At 41.7% G+C, this 17,174-nt stretch overlaps 1 protein-coding gene across 7 annotated transcripts in view; it reads right to left on the bottom strand.

Moving 5' to 3' along the window:
* Positions 1-11,844: 11,844 nt before the first annotated feature.
* Positions 11,845-17,174, bottom strand: part of SPATA6 (spermatogenesis associated 6) — a 53,530-nt gene continuing 48,200 nt past the window's right edge. For 3 of the 7 annotated variants that reach the window (XM_048860488.2, XM_048860487.2, XM_048860486.2), the window contains 2 exons: positions 16,248-16,336; positions 11,845-12,249 (listed from right to left, as the gene is read on the bottom strand). In XM_048860488.2, coding sequence (XP_048716445.2) covers positions 11,970-12,249; positions 16,248-16,336 — 369 coding nt within the window. In that variant the 3' untranslated portion in view covers positions 11,845-11,969. The remainder of the gene's footprint in view (positions 12,250-16,247; positions 16,337-17,174) is intronic. The other 4 variants (XM_048860490.2, XM_048860491.2, XM_048860489.2 and 1 more) reach the window with 2 other exon arrangements.

Below are 17,174 nucleotides of genomic sequence, written 5' to 3'. Positions count from 1 at the left end.
CTGCATGAGCAACACGGAACATCTTGAAACGTACGAGACATATGTGTTTTAGGAAGAAGATTGAAGTGTTTCATAATAAAACAGGACAAAGTGAAATACAAGCGCTGTATAAAATTTTAATTAAAAACTGGTTTTACCCTTCAACATGTATATACAATATGCTTCACAGATGGATTTCATATTTAAGTATTATCCAAACCAAAAATGTAAATGAGACAAATAAAGCCTTCAAAAATGGCACAGAGGCTAAAATGTATGTAAACACTCCATGATTGTGGTGAAAATAAGGCAGGCAGGGAAAGCAACCTTCTGTCAAGTGTTTATTACTGGAGTGCTGCATGAACCAGTTCACAGAGCTGTCGCCTTTGAAAGAACACATTCAGCTCAAAGTCCAAAAATTCCAGTTGGTTTAATGATATAAACATAAGCGTCCAATCTACAGATGTTCGGGGAAGTGGATATTGCCTGTGTTACTTTCAAACGATTTATTTAAATGGCTATTTTATAAACCCTTCATCCATGGCATCTGGGTGCGTTGATGCATATGGAAAGCAACACATTAAACTGCCCCCAACAGACTGAACAAAGATCTCCTTCTTTTGTGTCACCCCAACCCATCCTAAGAGAAACCTCCCAAGCAATTCCAAAGAATTAAGTAAAAGCCTGACCAAAGAACAGGACCGCACGCTATGCCCTGAAAGATGGTAAACTCTGAGGAACAAAGAGAGAAAGTTCTACAATCAAAGACTCTCCACCAAAACATGTCGGCCTCTAGGCCTAAAAGCTTTCAAAGCCAGGGACCATCAACAAGAGTAGCTCAGCTGATAGCAGCCGTCATAATGGAGCATCATGGGGAAAGTGATCTCAGATGGCTAGGTCCCACAGCTCTGTTAGATCAAAACCAACCACCCTGACTGGATGGGAATCCACAGCAGAAAGCTTGCATGACCTCTGAAGTTGATATGCCAAAGGTAAAGTTTAAATTTCCTACAGGTTTTCATCCAGAAAATTATCCTGGATTTCAGAATAGTTTTTCCTCACAAAGCAAGCACATGAAATTACAAGGGTGGTAGGTGATGGGGCGCGGCGAAAGGAAAGGGGAGAGAACAAGGGTTTCCTTGTCTCTTTTTTCAATCAGTGGTGACATGAGTCAACACTTTCATAGCCACAATCTGCCCCCTCTTCTTTTTTAAAAGATTGGGATCAAGATATTTAAATACCACTGGATGTTCTAGTGGTGACCACTGATGATGGTCTATGTGTTTGACCCCACTATATGACAGAAATAGAAATTATTGGAAGACAGTGATCTTTTCCTAGAATACCAATTCGTTTGTTATGGGACACAGGACTTGATCTAAAAAGACTTCCCTCTTTACTGCATCATCTCCATCAATGAGGTAGTTAATTCAAGTCATCCCCAAAGGCTGGCTTCTAATGGTTTTGTTGCTGTAGACTAGCTTGGTTACTGACTTCTAAAGTTTAAGGTTTCTCCTCAAACCTTTTAGAGGAAAAAAAAGCTCCAGAGTCCTTGTCACACTCCACAGCTAATTCCAACTTCTAAATCTTCTCAATAATAATCTCTGATAAATTTTATCGTTCTCTTAACTGGGCAAATAAACTCACACTGTCATAATTAAGACAGTTGTAGACTTCTCATGATCCAAAAGACTCTCCATTAAATGACCGTATTTATATACTGAGAGGCCACTGGCAAAATTTTGCTTTGCACAGTTCAAAAATGTTGCTAAAATAACATCAAGTTTAGGATTTAGGAGGACGGAGATTATACAGTGATAGAATGACTCACCACCTTCCACTCTAAGTGCAAGGCACGTTTTGACCTTGACTCTGCTAAGATAAATGAACAGCACAGCATATGTATGCATATATATATACACACAGAAGATGTATAAGAACTGGTATAGAGTAGAATAGACTCCAGTAGGAACAATGCAGGATTAGACATGCAGGATGAAGACCTAAACCAATGAGGTTGGCTAGGATTTTTATTATAATGATTAGACTCTGAGCCACAAGCTGTCAGAGTTGTATATTCTGTTTCTCAATGGACTCCGTCAGTTTTAACATCAGACTCCCATCTCAACAATAGTGCTTGTTTAATTTAGACCGTTACATGATTAAAAAAAGTAAGAAATTGGGAAATCTACAGTAAAGCCCTTTTGATTGAATAGGAAATGGGACTTGGTGAAGTTATTTATTTATTTTGTAATAAATCGCTTCTGTAACAAATTCTGTCTCAGGATCTCAAAGCACTTTTCCCTGTGTTAGAGAGCTATAGTCTCCCTATTTTATAGATAGGATAACAAAGGCACAAAGAGGCACAGTGATTCACCACAGACTTCCCAAGTCTTCTTGCTCCTAGTTCTGTAACCTAACCACAAGGAGAGGTTACTCACCTTGTACAGTGTCTGGAGTTCTTTGAGATGCGTCCCTGAGGTGCTCCATTTCAGGTCCGCATGCACCCTATGCCTTTATCGGAGAAGTGCCCATTCATCCTATGCATGCGTCCTGTGACCGAGGCTATATAGGGCTGAGTGGGAAAACCGCCCCCAGTTCCTTCTGAACTACAAAGTCCCACAAAGGAAACTCTGAAGCAGGAGGGCGGTTAGTGGTGCTCCCACAGGGACACACATCTCAAAGAACTCTAGTTACTGCACATGGTGAGTAACTTCTCCTTCTTCATCAAGTAGTGTCTTACGGGTGCTCCACTTCAGGTGACTTCCAAGCCATAACCCCTTAAGGAAGCAGAAGGTTCGTAAGAGAGTCCAGCACTGAAGAAAGGGCTGTGTTGTCCACTGTAGCGTCTGATCTTGCAGCATGAGCCAAAGCATAATGGTTGGGAAAAGCAAGTACTGAGGTCCACACTGCAGATTTCCACAACTGGAATGTCCTCAAGTAGGGCTACAGTTGTAGACTGTGATTGAGTAGAATGTGCAGTCACTTTTAGGGGAGACTGAAAATCAGCCAGACTGTAACAGGTAATAATACATCCAGAGAGTCGCTGCATGGAGATGGTGGATCCACCAGCCCTGTCTGCAATAGTAGCAAAAGTCTATGGGACTTCCTGAATGGTTCCTGGTTCAGTTTTGTCCATGTAAAAGGTCAATGCCCTTTTAACATCTGGTGTATGGAAGGTGGTTTTGGGTATTGTCTTATGAAGCTTAGGAAAGAAAACTGGAAGGTGAATAGTCTGGTTAATGTGAAACTCAGAAGAACCTTAGGTAAAAGTTTTGGATGGGGTTGTAATGATACCTTCTCCTTGGAGAACACAGTAAATGGAGGGCCTGCCATTAGAGCCCCAATCTCCCCAACCCTTTGAGCAAAAGTGATGGCCACCAAAAAGGCCATCTTCATAGGCAAATGTAACAGAGAGCATGTAGTTAGTGGCTCAAATGGCTGTTTCATGAGACAGTTAAGGACAAGACTGATCCCAAAGCAGAACAGATCTCTAATTTACAGAAAAAGTTTCATAAGAGCTTTCAGGAACCTCCTTATGGTTAGGAGTGTGAAAATTGAGGAACCTTCTACTGGTGAGTGGAAAGTTATTGATTCTAAATGAACCTTGATGGAACTCTCAGATAGATCTGATATCTTCAGTTCCAACAGGTAAATACAAGACTGTGGAAAGGGACGACTGGATAGGTGAGTGATGACAGTGGTTACATCAAAGATGATCTCTTCTCCATTTTTGGAAGTAAGTATCTTGTAGATTTTTTCCTGCTATTTAACAGTACAGGTTTTACTCCTGATGAACAGGATACCTCTAGTCCCAAGAATCATTGAGGAACTGTGCCTGGCGTTGCAGTACACTCAGATTGGAGTGAAGTGTTTGACCTGCATTCTGAGACAATAGCTGAGAATTGAGGGCAAGAGGTGAGTTCGATGAGGTTAGGAAGCCAAACCTGCCTTGGCCAAGTTGGTGCAACCAAAATGACGCTGGCTTGGTCCTGCTTGATCTTGTTGAAAGCCTTTAAAAGCAGTGGAATCAGCGGATAAGCATAAATAAGACCCTTTGTTCATGTAATGAGAAAGGTGGCTGCTAGAGATAAAGGCTTGAGTCCTCCGCTGGAGCAGACTTTTTTGCACTCCGTGTTGGCTGCAGTGGTGCAAAAGTCAATCTCTGGAAACCCCCAAGTTACGAATATTTTATAGAGACTCACAAGTCCAACTCCCACTCACAATTTAGGGTAAAATGTCTGCTGAAGTCATTTGCCATGGTGTTTTATATACCTGGGAAGTAAGAAGCTGAGAAGGTCCTTGAAGGGAGAAGGAAAAGGGGGGTGGAAGGGCAGGATGGAGATAAATTGGATCATATAACCAGAAGTAACAGTCACTGATACCCATTTGTCTGATGCATGGGAGACAGAAACCTGATGGTATAGAGAGAGACGGTGTCCAAATTAAGGGAAAGGGGTGGAATAGTGTAGCCGCGAAACCCTATCAGGTGGTTCAAACTCCCGACCAAACCCTCAAAAATTATGTTTGGGAAATGTAAATCGGCTGGGATGAAGTATTCAAGTTAGTCACTGGCTCCATTTTAGAAAATCTTGACCTCTTAGCCGGCAATTCAGATGGTCTACGGAGGGTGGAAAATTAAGCAGAATGGGATCTTTGCACTAATTGAGACCTGCTGAATTTCTTTTTATTTCCAGGCATGTATATCTCCAGGAACCTAAGTGTAGACCTAGTCATTTAGGGAATGAATTGAGGTGCCTGTGGAGTCCGCACATCACTACTGCAGTGGAAACAGACCTGGCTGCTGTGCAGCCCACATCAAGTAAAGCCTGCAAGGATGTCTTTGCCACTAGCTGGCCCTCCTTTATTATGGCACTATACGGATCTCAGTAAATGGTCAATGAATGCATTAAACATCTCTTAATTCAGGTAGTTACATTTCAACATCAGTGCTTGGTAAGTCACAATCTCAAACTGTAATGTTGCCAAAGAGTAGCTTTTATGACCAAAAAGCTCCAGCCACTTCTGGTCCTTATTATAAGGGGTAGCTTTAGAAATGACACCCCCTTGCATTCACTGTGTCCACAACTAGAGAATTTGGTGCTGGATATGAAAACAAAAACTCAAAATCCCTGGCTGGGGACATAGTATTTTTAATTGGCACACTTGCATGTAGGGGGTGCCACTGCGGGAGTTTTCCAGACGGTCTGGGCTGGCTCAGGGAGAGCATCATTAACTGGCCATGCCACCTTTGCTGAAGTAGAAGTCTGCAATATGGCCAGGAGCTTGTGAAGGGAAGGTGGGTGAGAAAGAACTGCAGGTGCTGCACCCACACAACTCTATGTAGCCTCAAATGGGGCATGCAGATGTGTAGGGTGCACGCTACGTCTGAATGGGCACGGCTACCAAAAATCTCCAATCAGAGCCACAGGATGCATGTGCACCCACAGAGACACAACTCAAAGAAGACCAGCTTCTTGCTTCTTCTAAGAGATTTCTTAGTTTTCTGGTGACTCACTGAAAACTTCAGGTGAAGAAATCTTGGAGAGCCAGTGTATAAAAACCCAAAACACACACAGTACATAGAACCTGGAGCACTTTCCTCATCAAATGAGTTTAAAGCAGTACAAAATTTGAGCCTAAAAATTCTCAGTGTCTTCATTACCCAAGGGATTCCACATCATCCGCTCCATCTGACATTCTCAAGGGACCAAGCCGAGGCTTCTATCCTGCTACCTGGGAAGCTAGATAATGCTGATCCTTAAAGAGCTTGACACTTCCACCCCTTAATCACTGCAGGGCAATGCTGAGGGATTTTTAAAGTGACTGCTATTTAGCAAAGAGCCTGACTTACGATTGAGCCCCACTGTTTGTACAGTTTGTGTTTGCACAAACTAAATTTCTGCCCCAGTGGGAGCTGAGACAAAAGTAGCCTCAGTTTGACTCCCAAAAAAGTGATTAAAATATTAAGCTGATTACATTTTGTGTCACATACAATACCAAAAAGGCAAATAATGTCTGGTTAGACTACTCATGAGCTATGACAGCCCAGGGGAGGAAAAAAAGAAATAAAAAGACTGATGCAATAAACACTAATTCTCTCTTAATCTATCCCATTATTTCTCGATTTGAGTAGGCAGTTTTCCTTTAGGAGGTAAAATGGTGGTGGTGGAATTATGCCATCCTACTGTCACTAACACACCACTTTGTGGATGGCAAAAGATAAGGACTGAGCAAGAAAATGCTATTTAAAGCTCAGCTCAGGAACCTAGAAATTTGCCTTTGATAGAAGGGATTTAAATTGTATTAGAAGGCAAGGTGCACTAAACAATCACAGTTTATTACTCTGTTGGTTCACTGCCTGAGTCTATACTTATCGCACACAGCAGTAGCGGAGGAGAATCAGTCTTCTCTGCACTTGAGCTAGAGGTGTATTAATAGAAGGTTAGCCAAGCACACAAGCAGGAGAGGGGGGGCCTCTTTAACTTGTGTTAAAAGCGGCTTGCAGATTTCAAATGGACAGAGCTGTGTACCTTGACTCTTAAGTCCCATTTCATATACAAGTTTCCCCCAACAACAGAAATGGATTCCAAGACAGGGTTTGGAAAAAAACCCTTAGCTATACCCTGGTGTACATAATACAAGCACAATCCTGCCATCACAGAGGTGGTTAGCTGATACTGATGATACTAGCTGATTCTAAGAGGCAAAACATCTACACACATGATAGGAGTAGGACCAAAGGGTAGCCATTCAATTTATTGCACAAGTGATGTTATATAGCAAAACTTCATAGGGAGAATATTCCTATCCAGCAAAATTCAGATATGAACGCTTCTTTTCCTCTCCAATTCTTCCTAAAGGAAGCCCAGACTAAGCCTGTAGGTTCCCCCAAAATTTAAAGAACCAGGATTGCCACCTTTCAATTAGGCTAAAATGGAACTTAAATTACAGCCTCATCTTTCCCACCAAACTCCTGCCCCTTTAGCCCACCCTTTCTTTCCATCCTCCAACTCATGGTGGATCTCTCTCCCCTGTCTTCCCCATCCCTCGATTTTCTGGCTGCGTATGTGGGGCTGGGGTCTCCAGTCTCACATGCAAGGAGATGGCACCTCTGTATGTTCAACACCTCCCACGCATTGAACTAATGGGGCTGAAATTAGTAACTAATTGGCTGAACCATCAGAGATGGGTGGCAGCGAGTAGCACTCCTATACCACGGAGAGAGAATGGGCCAAAGTGCAAAACAAAGAGCAGCAGGTGATATCCAAAATATTCTTAGTCCATACACCACAATTACACCTGTCCTGCTGAGACTATGAAGGATGCTTGCGGCTGCTAAAACTTTTTAGACAACCGGAAGTAGTCAAGGTGAGGCACACAGAGTGTGTGCATACACAGTACACACTTCATATCCTGCAGGTCTAGCATGCCTAGGGTATACACCAGCGTTGCTCTGGTTACATGAACAATAGTAATGTACATGCATGCTTACAGTTTGCACTCAGCTATGACATCAGGGGTCAGGCCAGGAGGGAGTCCTGAACAAAGAGGGGTTGACTGCATGGGCAGGAAGACAGGACTCATGGCTGAGTGCTCATTCACACCCAGGAAATCATTTCAACCTGCACTTGCAATGTAGATGTCGATTGGGTAACTCTAGGTCACGTGCTGGCAGAGAACCAATCAAATCCTGCCTTGGCTTTTCGTGATGCATAAGTGGTCTTCATAGTTTCTTCCTGCCATCTTTTCATTGGCCAATTTTATCGATTAAGAAACTACTGTAGTACAGACCAATAAGGACTGGAGCCAAAGAAAAGCAGCCCAGTTTAATGGATAAGCACAGGGCTAGGATCCAGAAACTTGCACATTCTAAACCCTGCTGTGCCGGTGAGCCCCTGACTTTGGATAAGTCTGTGCTGTACATTTCCATCTCTAAAAAGAGACTTAATAATGCTTCTCTACATTATAGGAGGCTGTGAGAATTAAATAACTGGTTAATCTTTGTTTTGCAGTTTGAAAAGCTAAAGCACTGCAAGGGCCAAGTATGATCAAGGCCAGGAACGTGGAGCTGTTAATCCAGTGACTGGCTTAGCTGTTACCGGGAGCAGAAATGTCTGTATTCAGTACACTTCCTCCAAAAGCCCCCTTTCCTAAAGCTGCAATGCACAGCCTTTCAATGTGCTCTCCACCTGACTTACTCGTTCACCGGCTGCTTCCTTAAATCAATTAGGTTATCTTAGTAAGAAAGCCCAGATAGGAGTAGGCCAACATTTACTCTATCCCTGTATGTTGGCAGGTTATAGTCCTAGATTTCTGCCATCTGTACAGCTAGTTTTATCCTTTGTCCAAAAGCAAGATATAAAAGATGGCACTAGCGTAACTGAATCTGTCCCAGCTACCTGCTTCTGTAGCGAATGCACCAGGATATATATTTCCTTTTGAAATGGGAGAAAAGAGCGGGAGATGGACATGCCTGCCCTTTTAAATCACTCAGATGGGCAGCTTGCCCTGGTCTGTTAATGTGAGAGCTGTTCAATGTGAGGCTGAAAAGGTTCCCTCTCCTGGGAAAGCATCTAACTACTGCCGAACATTTGGTGGCCTTTAATGAAAAGATGCAATTTCTGCCAATACATCCCCAGCAGGATAGTAAGGACAGGCTCCAAATTTGGTGGGATTGTGATGCAGGGACTTCATAATGCATGCATGGAGCATCTGGCTCTCGCCGACGAGCTCCGAAAGTGATCCTGGAAACTTTTAGACATTGTTACATTGGGATGCATGAAGAAGAGATGTTTTCTTACAATATAGAGATAGGTTTCAGAGTAACAGCCGTGTTAGTCTGTATTTGCAAAAAGAACAGGAGTACTTGTGGCACCTTAGAGACTAACCAATTTATTTGAGCATAAGCTTTTGTGAGCTACAGCTTACTTCATCGGATGCATACTGTGGAAACTGCAGAAGACATTATATACACAGAGACCATGAAACAATACCTCCTCCCACCCCACTCTCCTGCTGGTAATAGCTTATCTAAAGTGATCACTCTCCTTACAATGTGTATGATAATCAAGTTGGGCCATTTCCAGCACAAATCCAGGTTTTCTCACCCTCCACTCCCCCACACACAAACTCACTCTCCTGCTGGTAATAGCTCATCCAAACTGACCCCTCTCCTTACAATGTGTATGATAATCAAAGTGGGCCATTTCCAGCATAAATCCAAGTTTAACCAGCACGTCTTGGGGGAGGGGGGAGTAGGAAAAAACAAGGGGAAATAGGCTACCTTGCATAATGACTTAGCCACTCCCAGTCTCTATTTAAGCCTAAATTAATAGTATCCAATTTGCAAATGAATTCCAATTCAGCAGTTTCTCGCTGGAGTCTGGATTTTAAGTTTTTTTATTGTAAGATAGTGACCTTCATGTCTGTGATTGCGTGACCAGAGAGATTGAAGTGTTCTCCGACTGGTTTATGAATGTTATAATTCTTGACATCTGATTTGTGTCCATTTATTCTTTTAGGTAGAGACTGTCCAGTTTGACCAATGTACATGCAGAGGGGCATTGCTGGCACATGATGGCATATATCACATTGGTGGATGTGCAGGTGAACGAGCCTCTGATAGTTCACCTATCAGATGTTATTAGGCCCTATGATGGTGTCCCCTGTATAGATATGTGGGCACAGTTGGCAACGGGCTTTGTTGCAAGGATAGGTTCCTGGGTTAGTGGTTCTGTTGTGTGGTATGTGGTTGTTGGTGAGTATTTGCTTCAGGTTGGGGGGCTGTCTGTAGGCAAGGACTGGCCTGTCTCCCAAGATTTGTGAGAGTGTTGGGTCATCCTTTAGGATAGGTTGTAGATCCTTAATAATGCGTTGGAGGGGTTTTAGTTGGGGGCTGAAGGTGACGGCTAGTGGCGTTCTGTTATTTTCTTTGTTAGGCCTGTCCTGCAAAGGCCTTTTTGTGACTTCTGGGAACTCTTCTGGCTCTATCAATCTGTTTCTTCACTTCCGCAGGTGGGTATTGTAGTTGTAAGAATGCTTGATAGAGATCTTGTAGGTGTTTGTCTCTGTCTGAGGGGTTGGAGCAAATGCGGTTGTATCGCAGAGCTTGGCTGTAGACGATGGATCATGTGGTGTGGTCAGGGTGAAAGCTGGAGGCATGTAGGTAGGAATGGCGGTCAGTAGGTTTCCGGTATAGGGTGGTGTTTATGTGACCATTGTTTATGAGCACTGTAGTGTCCAGGAAGTGGATCTCTTGTGTGGACTGGACCAGGCTGAGGTTGATGGTGGGATGGAAATTGTTGAAATCATGGTGGAATTCCTCAAGAGCTTCTTTTCCATGGGTCCAGATGATGAAGATGTCATCAATATAGTGCAAGTAGAGTAGGGGCGTTAGGGGATGAGAGCTGAGGAAGCGTTGTTCTAAATCAGCCATAAAAATGTTGGCATACTTTGGGGCCATGCGGGTACCCATAGCAGTGCTGCTGATCTGAAGGTATACATTGTCCCCAAATGTAAAATAGTTATGGGTAAGGACAAAGTCACGAAGTTCAGCCACCAGGTTAGCCGTGACATTATCGGGGATAGTGTTCTTGACGGCTTGTAGTCCATCTTTGTGTGGCATATTGGTGTAGAGGGCTTCTACATAGTGGCCAGGATGGTGTTATCAGGAAGATCACCAATGGATTGTAGTTTCCTCAGGAAGTCGGTGGTGTCTCGAAGGTAGCTGGGAGTGCTGGTAGCGTAGGGCCTGAGGAGGGAGTCTACATAGCCAGACAATCCTGCTGTCAGGGTGCCAATGCCTGAGATGATGGGGCGCCCAGGATTTCCAGGTTTATGGATCTTGGGTAGTAGATAGAATATCCCAGGTCGGGGTTCCAGGGGTGTGTCTGTGCGGATTTGATCTTGTGCTTTTTCAGGAAGTTTCTTGAGCAAATGCTGTAGTTTCTTTTGGTAACTCTCAGTGGGATCAGAGGGTAATGGCTTGTAGAAAGTGGTGGTAGCCTATTTCCCCTTGTTTTTTCCTACCCCCCCCCCCCCCTCAGACGTTCTGGTTAAACTTGGATTTATGCTGGAAATGGCCCACCTTGATTATCATACACATTGTAAGGAGAGGGGTCAGTTTGGATGGGCTATTACCAGCAGGAGAGTGAGTTTGTGTGTGGGAGGGGGGGGGGCGGAGGGTGAGAAAACCTGGATTTGTGCTGGAAATGGCCCAACTTGATTATCATACACATTGTAAGGAGAGTGATCACTTTAGATAAGCTATTACCAGCAGGAGAGTGGGGTGGGAGGAGGTATTGTTTCATGGTCTCTGTGTATATAATGTCTTCTGCAGTTTCCACAGTATGCATCCGATGAAGTAAGCTGTAGCTCACGAAAGCTTAGGCTCAAATAAATTGGTTAGTCTCTAAGGTGCCACAAGTACTCCTTTTCTTTTTGCAATATAGAGATAGTTATTTTCAGAAGAGCTTGACATTAATAGAAAGTTCATGGCTGAAAGTGCTGGGAAATACTTTCAACACAGCTACAGGGTTATTCTCAGAATTTTTCCCTTCTCCATTTCCAGACCTGGAATGAGCAGACATTATCCTTCTAAAAAAATCCCTCTAAACAGATAGTATTGTACTATGATCATCTCACTAGCTCTTTAAACACCGGGGCAGGTGTCGCTTTCAACCACTTAAATTAAATTGCTAATAACTGAAATAGAGTTGGCTACAATCAAAGCCTGCACTGATGACTGATAGGAACATCCAGCTTACTCAGCACCTGCTTCAGAACTGAAACAGACGACGAGGGGGTGGGTGAAAGAGCACCATCCTAGCTTCTTAAGGGAACAATGCGCCAGCTTACCTTCAATTGTTTCGGATTTTCTTTTTATTTTAACATTTTGCTTTTGGGGTCCCAGCCTCAAAGCCCCACTAGCCCATAAGAGTTCGTCCCAGTGAAGAGTACATGTTAAAAAATAAGAGTACAAATATTTGTTACACAAAAATATTTCTCATTAAAAATAGTAACCTTGTGCACTGTACATTTCTGGTTGTATTGCTATCAGGAGTGTATTTTTCTTTTTGAAATGGTGCCAGAAGCTTTTTTGTACATGTTTCTGTATATTTTCTCCAGGCTGTCTTCAAAGATAGCTCTGTGGGGTTTTCCTTTATACGCAGCTGCACGGTTGGACCAATATTCACCATTATCCAAGTGAACGGTGGTGTTCTGCTGAACTGATGAACTGTTAACATAAGCAAAGCCAAAATGATCAATCTGAGGGGAAGAGGAAACACGAGTCTGTAAATGCAATGTGAACCCAGATACAGTGCTGAGAAACAGTGACATTTTACAAGTAGAAATATAATTATACCGCAATTATTCTAAGAAACAGAAGCCCATGTTACTGAAATACAGAAGTCTTCGTTCATGTAACCAAGTACCCTTTATAAATACCTCCGAAATAGAGGCAGAATTTGTTTTGGAACAGAATGTGGTTGCTTTACTGTATTTTGATTGGCAGTATGACTAGGCATTGAGCCTTGTATGCAGCAGCTACATAGGATTTGTGTCCTTTGAAGGTCAAAATGTAACCATGAGCAGCTATTTCAATATGAAGACAATCTACTCAAGGTAAATTAAATGACTGCAGTTGCAGCTATAATGTGTTCGATCCTCACCATCTCAGGTTAAAAATATATTTTACCAAATACATTATGATATAATGGCAATGGAATGTTACTTGTTTCTTCCCATTATTGTAAGTGTTTTAATATTTGTAAGAAAAGATTTTCATATACCAGTAGCTTCCATAATTCATTTTCCTAGAACCATCAAGTAGAATTTATCCTCTGAAAGTCTTCATTACCAAGCACTGACAAATTTTAATGCATTCATATATCTAAGCTCCATGGATTGTTTGCTTTCTGTTAGAAGCTTTGAAATAAATGGTTGCATTATAATAAAACCAGCCAGTCAGATTTTATGTTATTATATTTGAAATTAGATCATCAAAAATTAAAAAGGTAAAAATAATCAAAAATTAAAAAGGTAAAAATCAGTTCTGGGGTAAAGTTTCCAAACACACCTAAATGACTTTTTGTTTTTGAAATGTTTACCCCCTTCTCTAAAGGTTCAGATCACAACCCTACTGTCTACGTGAAGTTTACTGGTGTCCATTTTTGTCTAGAAAATAGAAGTAAGATTTGATTTTACAGGTAAATTTCAAAATTGTGTTGCTTATGAATATGTTGATCAAGTCAAGTCACACCACTCCAGCAGGGTGACAGAATTTCCAGGTCTTAATATTCTGTCTTGAAGTTAATATGTATTAAACAAGGGGATAAATGAGCTAACCAACATATGTGAAATTATTCATGAGTGTATTTTTAGCTAGCTACAGCATCTTGTAATGAGATTTCCACTGAAAGGTGCACTTAAAACAATGGGAATTGGGTGGGGAACGATGAGAGATTTAGGGCCAGATCTCTAAACCCTGGCCTCCCTTATAGCACATGATAAACAGAAGGTATAATCTTCCACTTACAATTACATGCTGGGGCACAAACAATGTAATTTGGAAGCCAGTCTACATGCTATATAAACAGGGAGTTGGGTGAAAATGGCATCACCTGTGCCCACAATTGTGGACACAAGGCTGAAAATGCATAAAGGCCATCTTGACATTTAACCCCCTCGCCAAAAACAGGCCCTGGCATTTTAAATCAATTGACTATTTGCAGTAAATTAAACATAGCTTTCCTTACCAGCCAGGTAGAACTGCACTTTACAACTTTGACACATAAGAAACCAACACACAGGGAATGTCAAATCAGCAAGAGATCCTCATAGTCCCACATTGAATTTGGGCAGTTCTGTAGAATTGGAGGCCTCCAGGACTTGGGGCTAGGTCAAGATACCAGATTAGTATTTTCTTTTGCACAGCCCATGCTACTACCTGTCCTCCAGAAGAGAAGCCACAGACCTCAGTCCAGCAAATAAATATCCTACTAGGACAATGCATCCTCCTTCATATATACAACTCAACGAACAGTTCTACTTTCTTATTTAGACAAAGTGCTTCCTAGAGTCTGTATTTTCACTTTCTTCTACTAAAACGTAATTTGGGCCAGAAAAACTAAAGTTCCTCATGTGCTTCCATTCAAAAACCATCATAGTGGCAAACATGGCTGACTCATCAAGAATGAGAGTAAAGTCAGCAAATTCCATATCAAGGTCATGACAAAGCCTTAAAGCTTAAGGGCTGTCTATTTTTGGTGTATTTCCATTAGTCACTGCTTGCTCATGAGATATGCAGCATTGGTATGGACAAAGACAGCCATGTTACAGAAAAGCCAGTCTCTTGTCTTAACTGGAAACCATCCTGACAATCTGAGTGAAGTGATCTGGGAATTACACACACAAATCATTAACAGCAGGATTTCTGCACACAACTCCCCACTCTGAAATACCTATCATGTGCTTTTATTCCCTCATACATCTCCTTTAGGAGTCCCAGAAGTTCTTTTCAGAGAGAGTCATACACTAAATATTTCACACAAGATGGACCTTTTCCATACTCCCAGTGGTTTTCAATCATCTACTTTACTGCAAACATTCGGTCGGCAGTACCATGTCCTCCTCTGAACTTTGTCTCTGTCCTTGTATCCTGTTGACAAAAACTGTGCAAACCCTGAGCTGTCAGATTATCCTTGAGTTCTTATGTCTCTTTGCCTTCTGTGGAGTGGAATTAGTGTTGCCAGTGTCTAACTCCAAGATGCAGTACTTTCCCAACTTGAGTGCCCCATTTCATATCCCGTCATTTCTTAATACTGTAGTACTGGGATTTGTTGTTTTTTTTTTTCCCCCAAGGCTTGACGTTTCAACATCAAAGTCCCAAAGCTGTCTCAATATAGAGACGCGTGTACATAGACATACAGATACTTTGTTTGCTTCAACTGGCAGGGTAAGGGATCATAAGGGATACACTTATGATAAAGCGGTGGCAGTAAGTAGAGAAGTGTTACCAACAACTTACCTAGTAATTGCTTTAAAACTTGATAAAGAGAAAAGTAAGTGCTCTTTGACAGAAGAGAGAATGATTGTTATCGTAACCCTTAGTTACACCCTAACTGCAGAAATTAAAATGTAGGGTTTTTTAAACGATGCTAATAGCAAACCACTAAAAGTTACACATTCACTACACTGCACAGTATGAATGTTCTTCCTGTCTGCATATACAATGATGACTCGGCAATCATTGTGAAAGTTTGCATCACATTTAAGTGTCAAAACATAGCTATTTTAGGTCAAATCCCCCTAGATTTAGCACTGCAATTCTGGAGGGCTTTTTTAAAAACAAAAAGCAAAGGTACATAGACCTAATAATGTTTTAGATGTATATAGTGCCTTTCATCTTCAGAAATCCCGAAGTGTTTCACAAACTACCACCAACGGACCTTTTCTCAAGCCCTCCTCCCAGCCTCACCCCGAGTTGGAAGCATCTCTAGGGTACAGGATGGCACTGAACCAATGCACTATGATTAAGAACGCTGGAGCAAGTACCTCTTCAGATGAAGAGTGCCCAAAGATACTAGGCCTATATAAATCAGACAGGACTTCAGTGTTTGAAGTCTCATCTGAAATACATACACTAAACTGTCTAGTACTATGTTTAATCCACCCTATCACAGATGAAGCACAGAGTACAACACTTGATCTTAAATTTAAAAATAAAAATCCTCTCTCAGTTACATGCCTGGGAAAAGCTGTCTAGCTACTAAGCATCAATTTTCACATTTCCGTAATTTAAAAGATAACGAAATACTTTTTAAAAAATAGAAAATTTGCTCTCTGGCTGAGATGATAAAATCCAAATTCATCAGATGCATCCGATGAAGTGAGCTGTAGCTCACGAAAGCTTATGCTCAAATAAATTGGTTAGTCTCTAAGGTGCCACAAGTACTCCTTTTCTTTTTGCGAATACAGACTAACACGGCTGCTACTCTGAATCCTGAAAATAGGGATTAATGAAGGTTACACTGACACAGTGTCAGTCAGAGCAGCATGGAAGACACAATGATAATTAAGTGTATTTTTGCTTTTAGGTAAAAAAAATCTTAGTAAGCCTAACTCAGAGAACCATCTGGCCATTTTACAGCATAATTTAAAATAGAAAATGAATTCTTTAAGTATCCATTTTGCAGCTAGCCATGTGGTGTACATGTTGTTTCTATACCAATTACCAGATAGGACCACATAACCAAACTTCATACCTGCTCTGTAGTTCACTGCCACATAATGAGTCTTTACATGAAACTTCTCTGGTCTTACTTGAGTCTCCTTTCGATGAGTTACTCTCATCCTAAAAAACAGAAATCAAATTCTCATTAGCCCGGGTTCTGATTACAATAGTTTCATTTAAAAATAGTTTCCTTCCATTTAGTAAATGACTATTAAACTGCTTACATTTCTTGAGGGAGAGAAAGGAAAAGGTGTAATGAACCAAATCCTACTTATGATCAGTTTTAATTAAAATCACTGGAACTCAGCTAATAATTTTCAGGTAATAAAGTGGAAAGAATTTCTGGGATCTGTCCATCCAAGGGCCTGAGCAGACGATGGCAGTCACTCATGCCTACTATACACACACAGGGTTGAGTGCTAGGATGCATGCTGGTAGCAGCACTGCATTTGTATCTTGCATAAGGGGAAAATGGAATCATAAAGATTCATTAGCTCATTATAATAGGTCACTGTCAGACAGGTAACGCATTTTAAACAGTTAGTGGCATTCTAGAGGACAAAAAATGTTCATTCCAGGGAGAATCATAGAATATCAGGGTTGGAAAGGACTTCAGGAGGTCATCTAGTCCAACCCCCTGCTTAAAGCAGGACCTAATCCCCAACTAAATCAGGTATGTGGGGCTGAGAAGGGTATGTACTTAGTTTACCAGACTTTAAGGTAACTATGATATATTTACTGACTCTGCAGAGATAGTCTTAAAAAGTAACTACTTAGGATTCTTCATCGTCTGAGCGCTTAACAAACATTAAAGAATTGGTCCCCTGTGCGAAAGGTAAGTAGCATATTACCCACTGAAAGTCAGTAGAACAACCAAGACTAGAAGGTAGGAATCCCTTTGCGATGGGTTCCCCCCTGCCAGGGTGCCACTTGAAACTGGAGTACCACTGGCCCGCCT

This window comes from Caretta caretta, chromosome 8, assembly GCF_965140235.1.
Source record: "Caretta caretta isolate rCarCar2 chromosome 8, rCarCar1.hap1, whole genome shotgun sequence".
Classification (NCBI taxonomy): Eukaryota; Metazoa; Chordata; order Testudines; family Cheloniidae; genus Caretta; species Caretta caretta.
This window is presented reverse-complemented; position numbering and strand designations above follow the sequence as displayed.